We start from the raw sequence: 22,410 nt of genomic DNA on the forward strand, positions 1-22,410 counted from the left end.
CTTGCTTTCCAAAGTTTAATGTAGAAAAAGTCTGTGACTCAATGGTAAATGTGCTGGTCTGACACTTTTCTCTCTACGCCTGCTCCGCTCTGCTTGGACAACCATTTAAGTTGTCCAATTATCCATACAGAAATAATTTATCCTCCTCCGTGTACGATGACCCTTGTGTTTTGTGCATATGCATGGGCAAGCACACACGTCAATTCATGTATGTGTGCAAATCAAGTTTTCACCCTGACAATCACAGCTTTAATTAAATTAAAGCAAAGGTGTTAAAGCTGTTGATTGTCAATGTGAACGGGTGAGGAGCACATAATACAATGCATATCAATGCAGCCATGAGTGACTGCAGTCCCCCAGGTGTCAGCCAAATGAGTGTGAATATTCAGCTTTTTCCCCTCCACTTAACTCTCATTTCACTCTGATGACATTTTATTAGCTTTCCCTTGGCAGTGCTGGTGGGTAAGCGATCCGCACAGAAAACAGTGTCTTTGTACTGTTCATTCCATCCAAATACAAAAAGATGCAAATAGGAATAAACAAGACAAAGACCTCTTCTGTCCTGGTGTGGAGGCTGGCTCCTTTGGGTTTTTCATTTCACATGTTTTTGTGACCAGTTGAAGGCAAATCCAATATATTCCAAATAATAAATGGAGCATCTATGGGATTAATAGCAATGATGGTTCTTTTTTTAAACGTAAGTCTTAAATGAAGACATCCATGATGTGAGGAGATGCACTTTCCTCTCGACACCTCCTCCAGGTGTCCATTGTCAGCCCATGTTCTTCATGTCGGGGCAGATCGGCACTCGCTCCCGATGTCCACTTCCCTCAGTCAACCTCTTCTTTTCTCTGCGCTGCATATCGATTCAAATGAAAACAAGTTGCCAATCCAAATAAACACCATGTCAAGGAGTCATCCAAGCAGACAGAAATATCTGCCCAGCATGATACCATAGGGCAGAAAACCACAGGGGCACTGGTGCTCCTGACCTCACAGGGGGTCCACAGAGACTAGTGAGGTGTGTGTATGTGTGTGGACACATGCATACACTCATATGTGCATGGGTGCACATTTGAGTGGCTAATCATGTGTGGGCTTGTGACTCTATTCACGACATTTATCTGGTCAATAAGTGCTATCATTGTTATTGCAGCCCCTGCACTGTACTATAAGCAATTCTGAAATGGCACTCATATAGATTTGCTCATGTAGGAACGACCACTGATGAACTTCTGCCTGTACATAATATGAGGGGAGTCTATGAATTTCAATTGTCATGATTGCCATGTGCTTCAGGCATGTTCATTAATCACCCTTTATTGCTAGATAGGACTTTTATAGGGAAGTAGAACATAATAGGACGCAATGATCAAAAATGTTATTGCAGTTATTTTTGACCTTCAACCCTGTCTACTAGAAATTCCGTTTATATGATTATAAGTGATGTAATTTGTTTTGCCAGTTACATTTTGGGGGGAAGCATAATTGCTGCCTGGATAATGTTCCCTGTTTTCTAGTGTAGGAAGAGCTACATGTATGTCCCTTACATATGTCTAAAAGTGGTAAAAGTAAACATATCCTGTTTCATAATTCGAGTCACTTTTGACTTTTCCAATATTTAGCCAAGACCGTCATCTTTTCCTAACCATAACCAAGTGCTGTGAGAGCCAAAACATAACCATAAAAAAGTTTCATCATGCTTTAGTTGCTGCGAGCGACATTGAGATATTGCGAGAACGGATTCTCTCATGAAAACAACTGAAATATGCTGTCAGTGGATGTTTTACAGATACATTCAGAATCAACAAATTTGTCAATAAACAATGTTTCCTAATCATGTTGATATAAAATGTAATACTGGCGGCATTACGTTTCATACAAAACTTATATACTGTTGTGACCTTTGGAAACAACATGTGTAACAAAAGTTGAGAGGTCTTATTAGCTTTTCAGAGCTTTGAGTTGTCACACAAGGCTAATGTTTAAAATAATTTAAGGGATTTTAGAACAGGCTGTGGGAACCCTTTGGTACTGTGGAAAGTAAAATTCAAAATGTCTTAGCATGCCTCAAAGTGGAGCCGTCCTTCAGGGCAACCATTTGAATCCAACAGCAGTTGCTTCCTGTGCTCCCAATTTGAGTAATGATGATTTGAGGTTAGGACACAAGGAAGTTCCCTCAAGTTACCTAGGGAACCTATGACCTCTACCTGTGTCCTGATGTGGTCCCCCAGGGCCCCGTGGAGCAGAGGGGCCACAATAATCGGTTGGACCCCACTGAGTGTGAGCATAGCCACAGCACACCAGGGTCAGAAAGAAGGACAGGCAGAGCTAGTGGTCCACAGGGCAAAGGGGAATGCGCAGGGAGGGGGTGGGGGGTCTGTGCAAAGGCTCTCATGGTGTTTTTAAGGTCATGCTAATTGCCATGGATGTACAGCATGCCTTCAGTTAGCCCTGGCTCTGCTGAGGAGGAGGAGGATGGGGGTTGAGGAGGTGGTGTTACAGGTGTGGACCTTTAATTAAATACCACTGCAAAGGTTAATGCGTAGAACCAGGAACTGCAGCCACTGTTAAGTGGAGGACATTTAAACACGGTCGAGAATATGCCCCACACTGTGAGTGTGTGTGTGTGGTTGTGCGAGTGTATGAGTGAGAGCGGAGACAGAGAAGGAGGTGAAAAATTCAATCCATTTTCCTTCCTGGAGGTACAAGAAGTTGAGTGGCGAAATTGTAATATAATGAAACTTGACCACCTTTGCACAGAAATAGAACTAAACTCAATCTATCAAGGGCCAGTAGTTGAAGAAAATATCCAGCACTGTAAAATTAAAGACTACTTGATTGCATGCTTTCCACCGTGTCATCAACTAATTTCATCCTCTGTTACGTGTGAACTCTGGTGTCTGCAAGATTTTCACAAAATATATTACAAGCTATATTAAGAGGTATTGTCACTCCATGAATAACCTTAAATACTTTGTGTGTGTATGGGGGGGGGGGGGGGGGGGGGTGCATGTGTGTGTGACCCTTGATAATTAGTACCATCTGCCATATTAGAACACCTCTGGAGAGACAGGTTATCTTCACAGAAGCAAGACGGGCAATTTGACATGAATTTCCCTGCTACTGACAAAGACAACAATGATGGCCGAACACAGATGAATTGAGACATTGACTAAATGAGAGAGCTTGGAAAAGCACACTTAATATAGTCTTTTATCTCTTTTTCATCATTGTTTGTCTTTATTTATTCTTCATTCCATTTAAAAATATTTTGTTGTGCATGTATACAGAATATGCAGCGATACAAAGACGACAACAAAACTCTGAAAGCTGCAAGACGTTCACAGCTGTACGTAGAGCTCTCCAATGTTCAAATTACTCAAAAAAAACAAAAACAAAGATGTCTGACCCCTATTACAATTTTGGCTCAAAATCAGCTGCAGAATTAAGAACACTTGCTCACACACAAACATAGCCACACACAACTTGTTCCTCAGAGTCATCACCAGGAAACTGCAGGCTGTTAAAAAAAGAGCTTAGGGACCATTTCAGCACAACAAAGATAATTCACAAAGCCAAAGAATACACACAGCCCAAATCCACCAATTCAAACATGTCCTCCTCGGAGAGAGAATACTCTTTTATCTCACATCTCAAATTAGGCAAAACACGCATCACATTGTCTTGGTACAATAACAGCAAGCTTGTATGAAAACTGTCTTTGCAAGCGCTCAGCGGTGTCGAATCTCTGCGGTGCATAAGCCACTGTGTATGATGAACTGTGATGAGGCCGCTGAGAGCGGCCGAGTGGTGGTTTTGGTTACTCCAAACCTACCCAAACATGCTATTAGCCCCTCACTCAAAGCACTAATTGGGTATTCATGTGGTGTTTTGTTTGTTTATCACCGTGTTACCACTGCAAGTCTTGGTTCAACATATCTCATTTTCATCCTCAACATGAAAGCCAGAGACAGTGGAATTTCTGCACTGTATTTTAGCCACGAAGCATAATCTCAGTTAACACAAGCCGGTCCCAGTTCTCTTTTGCTTTGAATTACCACCCGCAGTGGTTTTGTTGTCCCCCCCACCATCCCCCTATGTTTTGTTAAATAATTTATTCTGCCTTTAAAATTCACTCATAATATATACCTTTTTGTATGCAGAGGAGTGAAGAGGAAGACGACAAACATGCTCATGAGTCTTTTGTAATGAGTAGGTGGCAGTGGCGGGCTTGACGCATGAGTATGTGGTAAGGATTTCCACGCGAGTGTTTTCATTTTTTTCACAGCTTGTGCTCGCCTCTATACTCCTCCTCAAACTCCTCCTTTCGCCTCCACCTCCTCTGCTGCCTCCTACTTCTCCTCAGTTTCCATGTTGTGGCAGCCGCAAGAGCCTTTTGGGAGAAGGCCAACCCCAGCAATCATTGCCGCCATTTTCCTAATCACCGAACATGATGTCCGTCGTACATTATGTACGTGTCAAACAGTGACTGAATTCTATTGCAACTCTAAAAATGTTTGCTTTTTATATTCAGTTTTGACTGAAACCTGCAGTTGTTGCAAGTACCAAAAAACATCTGTGTCAAAAAGTGGTATTTTCATGTATTTCAGTTATTCTACTTTCACTTAAGTAGATTGTTTTTATTTAGTATTGTATTCAGGTAGCTTTGGAGAGGCAAGAGCCTACAGTTAGGCTGTTCTTAAAAAATCCGGATGATATTCGGTTTCCTTCACTGGTGTAAACAAATTATAGTCAGAATGCTACGCACCCTTTTTCACATTGACCACACACTTTATAACAATCAATTACTATTACTCTGTATAATCTTTTTTTGTTTGTTTTTTGAATAAGCACCCTGGTCACTTTTACATAGGAGTCATGCCGGCAGTCTTACTAAGTTGGACCAAATAACATTTCCTGGTGCCAAACATCGGGTAAGCATGCAGCTCTTTCCGTAAATGTGTGAATAAAGCCGTAAGAAACTATAACGTAAAAGTCACCCATGTCTGAATGACAAAAAGCCATCCCTTTAACAAATGGATGAAGCCAGGAATGTTAACGCTATGTCTGAAAAAGGGCTATACTGACATTGATGCTCTACTTGGGGGAAAAAAAAACTTTGTTTCACTGTAGTTGAAGATCTGAACTTCCGAGCAGAAAAAGAACAGCTTTTAAGCGAAAAGCAAAAGATCTCTTGAAATCACTCATTTTCACTCACTTAGCCACCTTGATTCACATCAAGCATTCTGGCTGCTGCTACCTGTTTGAAAATTACTGTCATGACTTATTACCTATTTGATTTTTTTTCCTCTGGAATTTAATTTGCTGTAGGCATGCATACGTGTGAACTGAACTGAACAGCAGGACCACACAGATGTGCAACACAGTCTAGAGAGGAGGAGGAGGACTGTATGATCCCACATATGTCTCAAAAGATGCTAACACGAAAGAAAAAAAAAATCTTGTCACCGATAAGTGTGAAAGCAATGTGTTTTACAACATCTAAAAAGATCTAGGGGAGCCTTTTAATGGTTACACTCCTCTCCACACTAATCCCAACTGCTGTTTCCTCCCAATTAACAGAGTTTGTGGTGCAGAGGATGCATGGATCAACTTAGTTCCCCAAAACATTCAGCCTCTCCTTGAACATGGAGTCACACAAACACACATGCAAGCATATCTAATGTAGAAGAAAGTGTCTGTTGGTCATCTAGGCTCCTCCTGGCTGCTGACATTGTTTATACATGCAGATTGAAGAGCAACATTCAGATGCTGCTCTGCGCTGGCACCCTGGGCAGAATGGCATAATTAAATGAATTGACTAAAAGGGATGCAATGAATATCCCAACACAGTGTCAGGTCAGCCTCGCTCACAAATTAAAGCCAGGGGCCAAACAGGGTAAACATTAATTTATCTGAAGTGGGAAAGCAGAAGAATGCATTCAGGGCTTGGCCTGTTTCAGTTTATGTGTCCACGATATTAATTCTTGTATGGTGTTGAATCATTAGATATATTTTTATCAGAAAACAACATGCCTCCTGTGTCTATGTTCCAATTTAAGCTCAAAAACTGCATCTGTTATGTTTCACAATGTTTTTGACAGGAGATATAATTTGATTGTGATAGTTCATTCATTTATTCAATTGCAATATGCAAAAATAAGAAGAACATGTAACCAACGTTCTGTCGTCTCTCTTCCTTCTCACACACATGGGTATAAGGTGTACATAAACAAACATAAACACAGCAATTACAATTTACAAACAAGCGACACCTGCATACCCTTTCTCAGCTGCATATGCACACAAACACAAACAAATATACCTGAGGAGCATGTGGTGCTAAAACTGGAGGCTAATTAAGTGACAGTCAACAGCACGCGGGGGATGCATATTCTGTAAATCCTATCCTATATCAACTGCATCAGTATAGCAGCAGCGTTACAGTATAGAAGCTTTGTGGGCCACTTGTTGTCAACTCGTCTTTTCACTGAGTGCTAAAAAAGTAGATGTAGATATGGCACAGGAAGCATCAGACAGGCTTTTTCATGGCCAACATGATCAACTCCTACGTGTGTGTGTGCATCCAGCTGTCTTAGTAAGTGACAGCTTCTGCTGAACTGTGCCTGTGCACTGACCTGGTGTTAGATAGGCTACACATCTGGACAGTGAAGCTATCAATTGTCTAAGAGTGTAGTCAACAATAATAAAATATATTTTTAGAATAATTACACCAAAAGAGAAGCAAAAAGAAAAATGTTATTTTTTCAACAATACTACAGCCACTCTAGCAGCTCTGTAAGGCTGTCGTATTACATGTTACTTTTTCTATTCTTCAATGGGAGCACCTGTAACTTACTAGGACATAGCGATGCTTTGAGCCAAATGCTGACATCAGCAGGCACACAATGACGGTGTTAGCAGGTAATGTTCACTATGTTAACCATCTTAGTTTAGCATGCTAACATTTGCTAATTAACACTAAAACCAAAATACTGTGGAGTCTGGACAAAAGTGGTGGACCGACTGACCAACTGACCGTCCCTAAAGCCATGCCGCTAGCATGACAAAAAAAAAGACATTTTACATTTAAAATAAAACTATACTCAAACATCTTGCAAGCACTAACATAATGACCACATCGTGTGAGATAAACTCTGTATTGACCTGTATTAAAATGCCATCCAATGGCTATTAATTAAGCATAGAAAAGTAAGCTATAGTTTAGAGAGACGGAGACAGAAACAAGAAGCAGAGCAAAATGTGGCACATTGCGAACTGGTTGCTTGACTAATTTTCTTGCTCTCTGAACAGTTCCTAAATTCAATTCAGTCTAATTAATGCACTTCATTAAATCAAATGTGGTCAAGTCAATACGAAGGGGTTTGCATGAAAAATGTGATTAGCCTGCAGATGACACCTCACATCTTGACACCATGCCAGCTACACACTTCAACCTCGCAGTAGCTGAAGCTAGAGAGAATGACCCAACACTGTAACATGCTCTAGGGTCTGACTGATAATGACCCCTTCTGTGAGGGTAAACTGGTGCTCCATCTGTAGCTGGAAACAATAGCAGAACAACCCAACATGTTCGAAAACACTCCCCATCTCCATGCTCTACAAGAAAACAAATTTGCATTGTGGGCCCAGTGATGCCTGTGTATTGTGATGTAAATACTCCTGTGCATAGACATGAATCTAAATCCAACAGGCAAATTGTCCAATTCCGGTGCTCTTACAGTTTTGCATAGCTGGTGATTCAGAAAACATCTGCATTAGAAATGCTTTGGGGTGCTCAGGTTAAGAAACACTTGAAGCACTTTTGGATTACTGTCTATTGTTCAAGTCATGCGATTCCCTATATTCAGTCTGGCCCTATAGTTTAGTCGAGAGGTGTAGAAATGCAATGCGCTATTGCACATCTCAATCCTAGACTTCTGAGTCCCTATACAGTGAGTGTCCCATTAACAGTTCCTCTAGGAGATTGGCGAGATTGACTCTCAAAAGCTTTCCTTTGTGTTTCTAATGCATGGCGCTATTGTTGGTTTAGCTAGAAGGTACTGAAGGACTGGGCAAGGCAATCAAAACAATCAAGCATTCACATGAAATTAGGAAGTAGAAGAAAAAGCTTTGATAAAAGAAGCAAATACATCATGCTTGTCACAATCAAACCCAGAAATTCAATCAGACAGGATGTGAAAAATAATGAAAACATTTTAAGCATGCACAGGTCTGACCAGAAGGTTGTTCTTTAGGACGTTAAACTGAAGAGGCTGGTAACAACTCTATTGTGCGTTAGGCATGCCTCTTATTGGTGAACAGAGCCCCTGCATGTCAAGCAGAGGTGGGGCACTGTCCCTAGAGTCCACTATCACAGCAGGTTAACCTGGCACTGCTTTTCTAAGGACTGATTGCCAGGCCCCCTGCAGCTCAAGGTAAACCGACAATTTTCCATCAGCAGGGAACATGGCTTTATTAGTAAAAGTAGGGGGGATGGTGGGAGGTAAGAGAGAAAAGTGAAATCAAGTTCAAAAGGTAGCCATAGTTGTAATGTAGGAGGGCAACAACGTGTGATGGCAGACCTTAATCCTAAAATGAATTATGTCAGTGTCTAATGTAAAACAATGGATGGGCGGTTAAGTGCTTTCAGATTTGATGTACACAACCTTTAAATAAGAAAATAAAAGGTAACTGACAATAAGGCTATCCGTTCCAAAGCTTAAACATAGATTTTCTGGAGATTTTTTGGAGAAATTTTGCAAACAAGCTCTAGGGTATCTTTCAAAGTAGTCAAATAAGACTGTAAAAGACAAGTCTGTATCTAAAGACTCACTTTAATGTCAAGCAGGATCTCTTCTTGAGCAGACTTTCTGACAGGTGGGAAAACATTCACCTGAATAAAAACTGCAACCCCTTGTATCAGAGATGAGACAGACTCAAACAGCAAATCAATATCATCCCCAGGCTGCATGTGAATTTAGAAGGGCCAACTCGCGAAAGATATTATATTTCTTAGCAAAAAGCAAGTAAATCTACAAACAAACACAGGCCATGAAGCTATCTGGGTAAAAAAAAAAAAAAGCACAACTTAGAGGGCAAACAAGCAGTGCCTTATGGTTTTCAAGGTCTCCATTTGTTTTTCCATGTTCCACTGTCAGGTGCAGAGAGAGGAGAGAGCAGTGGAGAGAATGGTGAGTCGTAGAGGGTTAAAGGCCATGGCTGGGATTATAGCACAAGTAAGGACCCCATACTGTGGCTTGACATGCATACCAGCTTACAGTGCATTTTTCTCTGACAATGCAGGGTCACACACGGTCAGAAAGCATGAAATGTTTTCTCACACACATGTTGAAAGACAAGTGAAATGTTGAAGAGCCTCCTTCCCAGAGGTTATCTGTTAGCGTTATGCTTTTTAATAACAAAGTCATGTTGCAAAGTCAAAATCAAATTGTGGTAAAAAGGCGGTTTTGATCAGTGCATGTTGGTGACGTGTGACCTTAACGGACAGCGTAACTCATCAGCTCATCTATCTTATAGTTCAGTTTGCATGACTGTCTTCATTTCAGTCCAGAAAACCATCAAAAATGTCAAAAAGACAAACATCAACCAAGCAGCATTCACAAACCGCTCTACAGTGCCTTTAAAATCATTCTGCAAGGAAACCTATATGTACATAGACCATTACTCTCCCTTCACTGTTAATGAGAGGCCACTGTGCATGAGGACATGGCAAGGGCCGGGTGGTAGTTACAGATCAGCATGGGAGCTAGCTAATCCTGCCACTGATGAACTCATCTGTCTGTCTGTCCACTCCACAATCAGACATGTGCTAACATGCCATAATCGTCATAATTCTGCTCTTGCCCTGGGCTCTGCCACCTCAGCCACCTGATTAGGGCCTAAGTCCCAAAGGTATCAGTGTTAAAGCTTTAGTAATTCCACCCTTAGCTTCACACCGCCCTGTCTATAGCCCTTCCATTAAACATGGCATATCTAAGGCAGTGGGAGAGGTTGTGCATGTGTAGCGTTAAAGCACAGGAAGGGAGGGGAGCTGTTATTCTAAGCGAAGCTCTCTGTACATCTGACAAAAACAAGGATGCTTCTGTGTCATCTACATTGCTCCCTGATGCTGCACAGGATTGTCTTTTATCAACAGCCAGCAATGACACTTTCCAAATATTTAACACATGGGGGAATTTCTCATTCAATCTGAGTGTGTTTAAACTGTTTTCCCTTCCAAAAAAAATCTCTGAATCTTATTTTTTTTCCATCAGCCGTGAAAATATTACGAATACCACTCTTTTCATGTAATTCCCCATCCTCTTGCTTCACTGTAAGCGGCTGTCAACAGTGTGTCTGATTTATTTCTCAAGTGTTGGTGGGACAGGGACTCCCGCATGGCACTCCTGGACCAGGAGGGGGGGAGTTCCACAGGGGCAGGCAAAGCCTCTGTTCCCCCAGCTCGGGAGACTCTAGGTGGGAAGTAAACTTAGCCAACACGCCTGAAACGGGGCGCCACACACCCATCAACGCCTCCTTTGCAGGTGAGCGGAGAAAACAGGAGACAGGAGGGGATGTCAGTCTGCAGCAGAGCACTGCCGTTTTTTTGGAGTCATGTTTATATTCATGTTCTGCAAGACAAATATGGATCCTTCAAAAATACCTGCATAAACCTGACATCGAGAAGAGTAAAAGCACACTGACAAATGTGTGGTACCCTGACACATGTAGACAGACAGAACACACACTACTATCCATCAGATGCCACTCATTTTTTGGCCTTAGCTACAGTAACAGGTCTTTCTGTAAAATTATGAACTAGGTCATAAAACTTTCACTACATTATTGCAACTCAATTTAATACTGAAGGTGCATGTTTACATTTAGTACCTCACAAAGTAACAGGGGCATTTGCAAAAACCTAAGAATCTGAAAACTTTTATCAACACAACCTTTTATTTTCCTGGGGGCAAAGAGGAGGTCAGTGGACTAGTTTGGTTTTACATTTCAGGGCCAAATGGCTGGGATTAAATTGGAGGTGGAGGTAGGTAAGTATCAGCTTTGCATGAGAATAAGCAATCAGGGTAGCAGAATTCAACAAATGGGGGTTTTCATTGTTGTTTAACCTGCTGCACTTCATTCTGATATTCTCATAAATAAATGCCTGCTAAATGAAAGAAAAATAACGGAACAAAATTATAAACTATATATTTTTAATTAATTTATCCACTGTGATACCAGGATACTATGTTGAGGAGCGTTATACAGTGGATAATCTGTTAATCTGTTAGATTACTGGCAAATAAATCAATCCCATCAATGAGAAATACACAGAAACACCCAGAATCTAACAGCACTAGACCGGGCTCAACATTGGCATGTCAAGTGCTATGTGACTGCCTGTCAATACACTCACTGACCAGAAAGGTGTGTTACTGTCAGGGGACTGCGAGGTATAAGCGAGAGAGAGAGAGAGAGAGAGAGAGAGAGAGAGAGAAAAATTGGAGGTGAAAGTCAATCAAATTAGCTCCTTCCAGCCCACTAAACTCAAGAAGTGGAGGTTAGCAACCAGAGATAACTGACAATGTCTATGGGGTGCAATCTGAGCGGCACCCTGCAGTGAAAGGCTAGCACTGATAAACCTGGAAAAAACTGCCCGACCTCTTCAGATTTCCAATAACATGGAATATTCAGGAATGTATCAAGAAATACATTCATCAGCCTATATCAATACAGTGACCAAATGCTGGTTTTGATGGAACTGCTAAAGGATAAAAAGTTCAGTGCTGCTGATTTGCATGTGATAAAGCCTACACCAGTGTGTTATTTGTTTGTCTCCCCCGGTGAATGGAACCCTCTGGAGAGAAGCAGACAGTGAAAATGCTGTTAAGATCAGAGTGATAATGACTTACTGAATAAGAGTCTGCATCATGGGGACCGCAACTGGTTTGATCCCTGTCCTCTTTCATTTCTGTCTCATTAGATAAACCTGTGGAAGTCAGACAGCCTTTTACCACCGATGTGTTTTAAGACATTAAACATTCAACACAGTCATGTCACAACACATCACAAATTAAATCATCTCAAAGTGAAGGGAGATTTACTGAAAACTCTCTTCCACTGTTTTCCTTTAGATTAATCTCATGTCAAGGGGTTGTCTTGTAAGATTTCAGGGAAAAAAATCAATAAAGAATATCTGAAAAGAAGAGAAAACAGAGCAGGTGACAGATGGCTGGGAGGCTAGTGGGTGTGTGTGTGTGCGTGTGTGTGTGTGTGCGTGTGTGTGTGTGTGTGTGTGTGGAGTAGTAGGGAGCATATTCAACTCATTCCTGTGTCATGTCATATAAATCTATTTGAATATGAGCAGTGACTTTTGTCTTCTGATCACTCTTGAATTGAATGTGAGTGACAGGCAACGTGCTCACATCTAGGTTCAATGGCATGAATTGTTTCCCCCCCCCCAAAAAAACAGTCCCGCTGAAACTTTTCTAATGTGTCACAATGAATGTTCAGACAGAAAGATCAACCGAGAGAGCTGATTTGCTCTGACTTACACGTTACATTTTCACATCTTTATACATTTTTAGCGGTGACCTTCCGGTTTGTTGTTGCTGTCAGAGGAAACAAATCAAATGCTGATCACTTTGTGCAACCTGCGTGATAAAAATCACAAATTTGCTTTTTTTTTTTAATGGGTTATCAATGCTGTCTTTTTAAATAAAGACATTGACTAACATCTCATAGACACTGTTCACTAAACTGTTCACTGTGATCATAGTTTCAGACAAGACGAGAAGAGCCAATAAGGTGTCAAAACGAAGCGCTGGGTCTCACACCTCATGTGTTTTTGTCCTATCATGCCTTCATACATTATTTCTTCAACTTTAAGAAACAAGTGTGCAAAATTATCAAAAGTGCCAACTATATTTTTCTGACCGTGTTGGCCTTTAAATGGATTTGGAGCTGAAGCAGCACTTTGTTGTAATGTAGTGTTTCCATGTCAGACCATGTTAGTTTGGTCCTGATTTGGCCTCTTGCTCTTGGACTTGGCTCTGAGCAGGGCCTGACGTTGGTCTCAGCTTCATCTGAGGTGGTCTTAATGATGAAGAACGTAAGGCCGACTTTTCCAGCACGAGCTTAAAATATGAAATGTCAAAATGGCCACGAGGTATGTTCCATTACTTGCCAGCATTCCTATAAAACAGAAAACACACACCACCCAGTCACCTTTCTGCACAGTGTCCCCCAGGGCACAGCTCTGGTCTGTTTGAAGATCAAAGGAGCTGAGGTAAAACAGCATGTTTACAGGTGTTAGGAAATTGAAAATTTCCTTGGCTGAGTGTGGTTTTGAATGGAAGAGGAAGTCTACCCTTGTGTGTGTGTTGGTGTCTGTGTTGGGAGGGCGTCATTACAGCCTGTTTTCATATGTGTATTTTTTCAAAACATTCAGCATCTGCCCTCTCACATCAATGTGTCACATGTTCCAGATACAGTATGCATGGAAAAAGAAATGTGCATAAACCCAGAATACATTTAAAAAAAAAAGAAAAGCAAAGTGATGATATAAGCCACTGTGTGCCTGGTTGGTTTTGTGTTCTGCTTGCAGATAATTGGTTTTGATGGTACACCTGCTCCTGCCTTGCAGAGCCTTGGCTGCAGCAGAAAAGAATTACCTGAAAACGCCTCATATTAACAGCACATTACCCATTGTGACAAATAAGCACAATTGGCAAGGTGTTGTGTAAGAGCCATATTGACAACCTCCCTGCAAAAGCAACGGCACGGGAGGATGCTGAGTTTGTGAGGGATTAGTTGAATTCTAACACTTTTTTTGGGGGGTGGGGGGATCACAACAATAAGCACACCTCAGTCAAGCTCGAGTATGTCATTTACTCTGCACCTCTTCACTTTGTGTTTCTCTGTGTGCATGAGAGGACCAGTCATGCCAAGCTTTCTGCATGAAAGAGAGAGTGTTTAGCTTTTGAGGCTATTTGTGCTTCTGACTCTGTAGTGTTTGTGTCCGATGGGAGGTGCCTGCGCCAGCTTCCTTAAAGGAGCAGGGGGTTTTGTTTGTTTCTCCGCCGTGCCAGGAGAAGTGACAGCCATTCCGGCTCTTTCACAGAAACACATTCATCTGTGTGAGAAAGGCGGCCGCTGAACTCAGATGAAAGGCCATGGGGGCTGCGTTGCACAGGAAGGCAGACTGTACATCGACTTCAGTACAAACACAACATAAGCCATGTCATAGACAGACCGACAGACAGATTCAGAGAGAGATAAGGGAGGAAAGAAAGAAAGAAAGAATGAAACTTAGAAATATTCCTTTCTTGAAGAAACACAAACAATTAATGCAAGAAAGAAAACACTGCAATTACACTACACTAAAGTTAATATGTTGATGTATTAATTATGTATCTATTTCACAGAGTAATAGGACTATAAGGGTGTGCATACTGGACTGAGCTCTCTATTAACTGTTGAGGTAGAGAAACAGACAGAGTATCATGAAGGCCCTCTCACAAACAGCCTCCTTTTGACACACTCATTACATTAAAATATTTCTGTCAGCCACTTTAATTCACATCAGGCCATACAAATCAGGATGAAAATAAGCTGCATTATGCCTGTGACATTTATTTATTTTATTTTTTAATGTTAGACAGTTATATTAAATATGGTGTTAAATGTATTAACAACATCAAAAATAGTTTTTTGGGGGGCCAGCAGGCCCGCTGCTTGAGGTGACCAACAGTAACACATGCCGGCGAACGGACACACTCATTTCATTAGAGCAGTTCAAATTCAATTAGAGGATATGGCGTTTGTTTTAAAAGTTTTCTTTCAAAACATGGTCGCCGACAAACTCTTACTAGTGTCTCTGTTATTTCTACTGAGGAGGCCCATTTAGGAAGTGTAGCCTGTCACACTGAGAAACGAATTTGGTTAAAAAGACACGAATTTAAGGTAAGCCACCGAGGCAAATGTGTTTTTGAACTCCAAAATTAAAATGTAGGCATTGACTGATTTCATAATGACGCAGCTATTGGCAGAGTGAAAGGCCTGTTAACAGCAACATCGTCTTAAACACGTAACATCTACTTCACATGTTATTTAATCAATTTAAATAAGAACAAAGCGCGTTCAGATGAAATAAGTACAACTTTATGTGCAATATCTATTTTATAATTTATTCCATGATTTTTTAAAATAAATTGGTTGTTGACTTGCAAAGATATTTTGTATTTGATTTGATTCTTATTAGTCATATTGGCCTTTACACACTTGTGCGTTTGCTTAAAAAAGGAGGTAATGATTAGAATAATCTCAGCGGGTTGTTGTTATAAAGCACTGGGGCCGTCTGTTTATTTATTTATTAATCTATTGGCGTTGTGATAATTCAGTGTGTAATTATACCTACACATGCTTTCTATTTTAAAGCACTCTCTTTTGATTATTATTATTTAAACTCACAGTAATCGAGTCCTATTTAGTCTTTAAATGCTTCATCCTTGATAATGTGCGTCAGATCTTAAAAGCAAGTCGAGTCAGTTTTATTTGACTTGACGTGGCTGAACAGACCAGCTTATAGAGGTGTAGCTCTGTCACGAGGCTTCATTAAAAAAACCTTTAACAAACACACATAGAAAAACAATTACACAGTTATATATGATGAGCATTCATCTGCTGCGGAGGTGACTGCTGCTGTAGTTTTATTTGTCCAACCCTTAAACGTTGAAATGAGGGATATTTATGCACAAACACACAATCTATTACAGCAATACACCGATAGATTGTTTTACTTTAAGGAAAAAACGAATAGTTTGTGTGTGTGTGTGTGTGTGTGTAGGTGAGTAACTGTGCGCGTGCGCGTGAGAGAGAGCGAGAGAGAGAGAGAGAGAGAGAGAGAGAGAGTGGAAGCGAATTAATCCATTATTATCAAAACACAACCAAAACCACACCGATCACTGATGCTAACATTGAGTCAATACAGCAGATCACTGACCTGACCTGAAATGACTGACAGGTCTGACGTGTTGCAGACCAGCAAGTGCAGCCTAGGACATGCAAACACACACACACACACACACACACACACACACACACTCGCACGCACGCGTGCTGTACGTGCCGCATGTGCGTCCCTCCTTGATTCCATTCCCTGGAGGCCCACTATCTCAACCGCTCCTTGCTTCGCCCTCTTCCTCAAACTTCCACCAAACCCCAGTTAACACAGAAACCGCATCAGCTCGTGCACTGGACTACAACCGGAGTGAAGCTTCATTCAAACAATGTTGTCCCAAATATCGACATACTGGCTCCTGTCAACTGGTGTTCATCAAAAAGATGTCCCCAAATACGGCCTGTGACAGTCTCCGCCTCTCTCTCTCTCTCTCTCTCCCCCCCTCCCTCCCTCCCTCCCTCCCTCCCACACACACACACACACACACACACACACACACACACTAGCGGGGTGCAACAGTCCTCTTCACTGACGTAGTGGTAAATAAAGTTCTAGTGGGTGAATAAATAAATAGATATTTGTCATTCTCAAATAAATAGCTCATGCTGCAATTCAACGAATCCGCACGCCTCGCTGTGAACTGTTACTGGCTCGTCTTCTTGAAGTAGCCCACAAACGCCTTGTTTCCCTGTTTTTGTCTTATTGAATCAACCGGCGGCCAATTACATTTTGGAAAATGAAAATGCGGATAGGCAGGTTTTACTCACAACGCTCAGACCGGTTCAGTACATGACCTCAGAGATTTCCTCCTGAACTTTGTCTAGAGTCCAGGTGTGACTCCAGAAAAACATCACCTATAAAGGCTCCAGGCCCGGTGAGGCAGGCTGGGGTGTGTGTGCTCTTACAGTATAGTATCCTTACAGCAGGCAACAATGTCCAAGGAGCTGTGAGAAGAGGGGGGGGGGGGGGTGCTTCCTTCTCCGCGGATCAATATCAGCGCAGCTGGAGCCGAACAGGAACCGGCATCGACACACTGTGTGCAGCTGACCTTTCCCACTCCCCACAGGTCATACCTTCCTCCGCCGGAGAGGTCACCGGGCAAAGCCACTGAACGCGCCATTAGGAGGTGATTTCAAGTGCTAAACAAGCTGCGTGTAAACCAAGATTTCTCTCGTCGACCTCGGGGACAGAGATAAACCCATCTCGGTTTACAGATAAACACCTTTGCTTTTTGCCAGAAAATAATTTGCCCTCTCTTGGCTGGTAATATGTGAGATGTGGCACAAAACTGAAACTTATGAGAGGATTCTTAAGGAGAGAAAAAAACACATCGTTTTTAGTAGGCTCTAATTGATTTTGGTTGATATTACTGCCTGGTTGTAATCAGCATCGCCTCCCTGGAGATCCTACCAACCTTTTTATTTACTACATCGTTCTGTGAGCCAAGTAATGTGAGCAGCTTGTATAATAGGAGCCACCGTTGCCTGCAGTCTAGCAGCTCCATCACGCAGACGGAGTGCCACTTGCTGCTGCGGCAGCGGAGAGTCGGCCTGCAGCGGGTATCCACCGCCACCAACAAGTCCCAGCATACCTGCTATTCTATGCTCCTGGACGTCTATGAGGCACGACTCATACACTCACACAAGGACAACGACAAGAGCAACTTCTTCACAAACAAGCATGCGCAGTTAGCAGAGGCCAGCGCCTCGCGAAACACCAAACAGCCAGCTGACAGACATTTAAGTTTATTTTCTCTCTCCTGTTTAATTCACCTATAGCCTTCACGTATGCCTCCTCGGATTGTGATATCCATTCTTCAAAAGAGCCTCAGATCTGCGTGAGCAACGCAAGCTCACTGACGGCAAATCTGTGGCATTATCTTGACTCACAGCACTGCAAAACGTCACATTACAACAAACCCGCCTGAAGCGCTCTTAAAAGCATCCAAATTACTAACAGAGCTGCAGAGACATATGGCCATCTCCCATAGCAGCTTACAAGTGGAAGCTCTCATAGACTATAGGGCTAAGCCGTGTCAAGTTCAAGTTCACCAACTCCTGTGCAGTGAAGTGTCCAGCGTGGGCGTGTGTGTGTGTGTGTGTGTGTGTGTGTGTGTGTGAGGGGGGGGGGGGGGGGGGGGGGTTGCTTTTACGGGCTATGTTTTCAAATAAACTCTGGGAAAATATAAAGTTACTAGAAATGATGAATGGATGAGAAACGCTTTGCTGTTTCCCCTAAGTGAGCAGACTGGCAGGCACACAAGCAGTGAGTGTGCCAGATGAGAATGCTTAGATTTCTTGTGTTTTCTTCTTTTAAATCCAACATTTTAAAACTCCTAGACTGATGATTTTAACTAGTTGGAATTGCCTTCCTTCTCATAGGTAAGGAAATTCTGACTACATACAGAGTACACTTAAATCCCCAAATCTCTTGTTTATCTTAGCACCACAACAGCCACATGGTCTATAGGGCCACGCTTTGCAAAGCTTGAGGTAAAACACCACAATGTTCTTCAGCCTGAGACCAGGAATTGAGAGCAGAGAGAATTTATCAAGAGTTGGTGACTACGTTATGAAGTCTGAGACGAAATAAACTTTCCTGATTAATTCAGAAAACAGACAAACTGCCTCCCAAACAAGATGTAACCCACTAAAACCGCACCAGCAGCCAACAAAGTAGAAAGCATGAAAAAGCAAATATTTAGCACTTGCAACACCTTTTATTATATTTGTATGCAGTAAAATTCTTATCACAATAAGGAAGAAAACACCTCTTAAAACTTTGAACAAAAGCACATAACGAAACAACTGCCCATGTTTAGCTCGTAATTGTACATATTTATAGTAAAGAAACATTCTTTATAAATACTGTTTCATCTGTAGCAAGTAAATACCATAATTTAATTACAAATGGATAAATATGGCAGTTGATATTTACAAAAGGAAGGGTGTAGTTACAGAAAATCGAACGGCACAACGTTTATTTTCCTCACAATCTTCCAGATAGTATTTCACAATTCAAACTTGCAAAGCACAAAACATCACAAGTTAAGCCCAGCAAACTAAAATATACATTCACAAGCATAATATTGTGGTCTGTTTGAGTTAAATGTTAACTTTGGCACTCTTTCCAGTTTATAGATGTTTAGTATAGTACAATCAATTTGCCTTAGGATCACAATATTCAACATTATAGTACAATTTTAGCGTAATATGTGCACTAAAAGTCCAGTTAGAGAAATAGCTACCATTGAAGGAACATCTATACACCAAAGACTGACAAACTATCACAACCAATGGGAAAGTGGGCTTTTAGTAATTATTTACAATATGAAATACACCTCGACTATTATACATATTTTCCTCTGTTGGTAATCATCATCATCCCTGGTGAATCAAAAATAATGAAATAGAAAATAAACAAATGTTTGTGTGCCTCTGGTGTGCACGTGTCCCAATCTCCTGCTGGATGGTCCAGTGCTGTGAAATGAGTGTGTGTTGCTTCATTTCAGCTTAGTCCTAAACATACCATTCACTGAAATTGGAGGATAGGCCACTGTGGCTGGTGGTGTTGTGCACAGCTGAGGCTGGGGACAGGGTGGTGTTGCTTTGGGTCTCGGTGGTGGGAGACACCAGGCCTGGAGGTGTGGAGGATTCGTAGCCAGAGCTGGCTGCTGGTGATGAGTCTGATGCTGGTGGGGAAGATTCGTGGACCTGGGGAAAATAGAAAGACGAATAAGTATTTATACGATGTACACATGTTTCACAAAAAGAAAAACCTTTGATTTAAGATGAATGGTGCACACTCTACAACACCATCAGCACTACAATCACATGTGTGCATTATAGAGGCCTGACACACACACACACACACGACGTATTTACCTTCATGTGTTTTCGTAGAGAGCTGGGATGTGTGTAGGACTTGTCACACATTTTGCAGAGATAAGGCTTGTCCGACGTGTGAACATGCATGTGTTTCTTTCGGTCGCTGCTGTTTGCAAACCTTCTGTCGCAGCCCTCAAACTCACACTGGAACGGCTTCTCTCCTGCAGGAAAAAAAGAAAACCAAGAAGAAACATAGTCAGATATTTTTTTTTCTGAGGAACGCCTCGGGCTGAGTGTGTAACAACAAGGAGATGTGCCGCTCATTGGCTGCGGAAAATTCAAATGCTAAAAAGTTGAGTGTGTGGTGCCATGGATGTGTTCCCTAAAAATCACAGCAGTAACTATTTTAAAAACACCTCACATCATGATCCCAATTGTGATTTAACGTTTAGAGCGTATTTCAAAATGAGATGGGGGAGCTGCTACATCTTATTTAGCCTAAATAATGCGCATAGTGATTTGGAGGGGGTGGGAGAGTGGAGGGGGGGGGGGATAAGGCCGTCCTCAGTAGGCCTACAGAAGGCGTACCATTTGCTGGGAGACAATAAAAATCTAATTAGCACCTGACCAATTTCATGGCACGGCACCATAATGTATTTCCCAAGAAAATAAGTCCAAATGTGAAAGGCTGGTAATGGCCCTGTCTAGCACCTCGGCTCCTATCAAAGGGACGCATGAGAAAACAAAAGGCATTCCTTACGCATAAGCAGTGCTGCTGGTGCTGTGCTCGGCTAAACCTACACCACAACTCCCAAACAAACAGGAATTACAAATCGATTAGGAATTTTAGTACGAATATTTCTAAAAATCTATATGAAGAGAGAGAGAGGGGGGGGGGGTGATTTAAGAATAATGTGAGCTATAAAAGCGCAGCATCGAGAACAAGCTGCATTAAAACCAATTGATATGATTTACTACAAGCCTGGCTGCTCTACGGCGCACGCTACGCGCTCCCACTGTCCCCTTTGACCCATTTTAAAAGTTTAGCCCAAACAATAAAACACCGGCAGACACAGTGCACTTCTTTTCTACGCGTTTGGAAAATGTCTTACGCCAGAAGAATTGGTCAAATGTGCCCGGTGCAGACGGATAACGAAGAAATGATTCCGCTTTTCTAATCCCATCTCCTCTCTCTCTCCTGGACGTGGTCCTAATTCTGCTTTGACTGTTACTGGAATACTATCTACTTTAGCAGCCGAAAATAGCCTCTGATAATTAGATCTTAATTTGTGTTTGCTCTTGGCAAGGCTCATATTTACAAGAGCGAAATAAACGCACACGCAGGAATATAGGAACGACAATAACATTAATCCCACCATCTGAATAAAATCTTTTTTTTTTTTAAAAAGCCTTCACGGTGTCGTGATAATTACCTGTATGTGTTCTCTTGTGTATCTTCAAGTTTTCCGACCGTGCGAAGACCTTTCCACAGCCGGGGAAGGGGCATGGAAAAGGCTTCTCCCCGGTGTGCACCCGAATGTGGTTCACCAGTTTGTATTTCGCCTTGAACGGTTTGCTCTCCCGGGCGCAATCCTCCCAGAAACAGATATGGTTGGTCTGCTCCGGTCCACCGACATGCTCCACCGAGACGTGCGTGACCAACTCGTGCATGGTGCTGAAAGTTTTGTTGCAACACTTCTTTGGGTTGCTGAGCTGCTCGGGGTCGATCCACTTGCAGATGAGCTCCTGCTTGATGCACTGCTGCCTCATGTAGCGGAAAAAGGCACCGGGGTGGTGGTGGGCTGCCATGTTCATCCCCATGTTCATATTCATGGAGCCGTACTGGTTGTGGAGCTGCGCGGCCGAGTACGGGTCGGTCCTCGGGCTGGAAACCTGGTGGTACTGGTCGGAGCGTCCGAAAACTTCTCCGGGTAGTCCGAGCCTCATTTGCCCGTTCAGGACATTCGGGGATCCGTGGGACCCATGTTGGTCGTGGATCCCGGGGAACAGAATGTGGCCTTGAGTGTCTGTGTGGGAGTGATGGAGGGATCCCGCCGTGGGGCCAAAAATAGTATGTTGGCCGCTCGCCGGAGAGGATTCTCCGAAGCCACGACTGCGAAAGAGAAAGTCCCTGGTGGAGTTGAAAGGAGAGCTCGCATACGACGTGACATGAGCGGCGTGAGCCCCCAACGCCGCAGCGGGGTAGCCCGGCGCCTGGGTGGTGAAGGCAGAGCTCTGTCCCGGAGAGAGATCATGGTTCAGCTTAAACGCACCCATGTGTGCGGAGTCTACAAAGCTATTTTGTGCCAAACTCAAGTCTCTCTCCTGCATCTCGCTCGCTGAGTGATGCCTGGCAAATGACCCCACTCCCAGTCCGGGGAACTGGTGACCAGCATCCAGTAACATTATTTCAATAAGCGATTTTTTCTCTCTCTCTCTCTTTTTTTGGGCTTAAATCAGCGCAGGGTTCAGGGCTGCAGCGGGTAAGTTAAAGAACAAAATCAAATGTTGATGCTGGGACGCAACGATTCAACTTCCAACCTCGGAAACACCATATCAGGCGTGACTCAAAACGCTGCTCCGCTCATGAGAGGAAAAAAAAAATCAGCTCGGCTT

The 22,410-nt window shown here is 42.5% G+C and overlaps 1 protein-coding gene across 1 annotated transcript; it reads right to left on the bottom strand.

The window, feature by feature from the left end:
• Positions 1–19,485: 19,485 nt before the first annotated feature.
• On the bottom strand, positions 19,486–22,200 carry zic2a (zic family member 2 (odd-paired homolog, Drosophila), a). The gene is made up of 3 exons (XM_070914609.1): positions 21,228–22,200; positions 19,852–20,015; positions 19,486–19,680 (listed from the first exon to the last, which is right to left on the bottom strand). Exons 1-3 carry the CDS (start codon positions 22,198–22,200, stop codon positions 19,486–19,488), a joined length of 1,332 nt encoding a protein of 443 aa, XP_070770710.1.
• Between the last annotated feature and the right edge of the window lie 210 nt (positions 22,201–22,410).

The sequence above is a fragment of the Enoplosus armatus genome, chromosome 11 (genome assembly GCF_043641665.1).
Source record: "Enoplosus armatus isolate fEnoArm2 chromosome 11, fEnoArm2.hap1, whole genome shotgun sequence".
NCBI lineage: Eukaryota > Metazoa > Chordata > Actinopteri > Centrarchiformes > Enoplosidae > Enoplosus > Enoplosus armatus.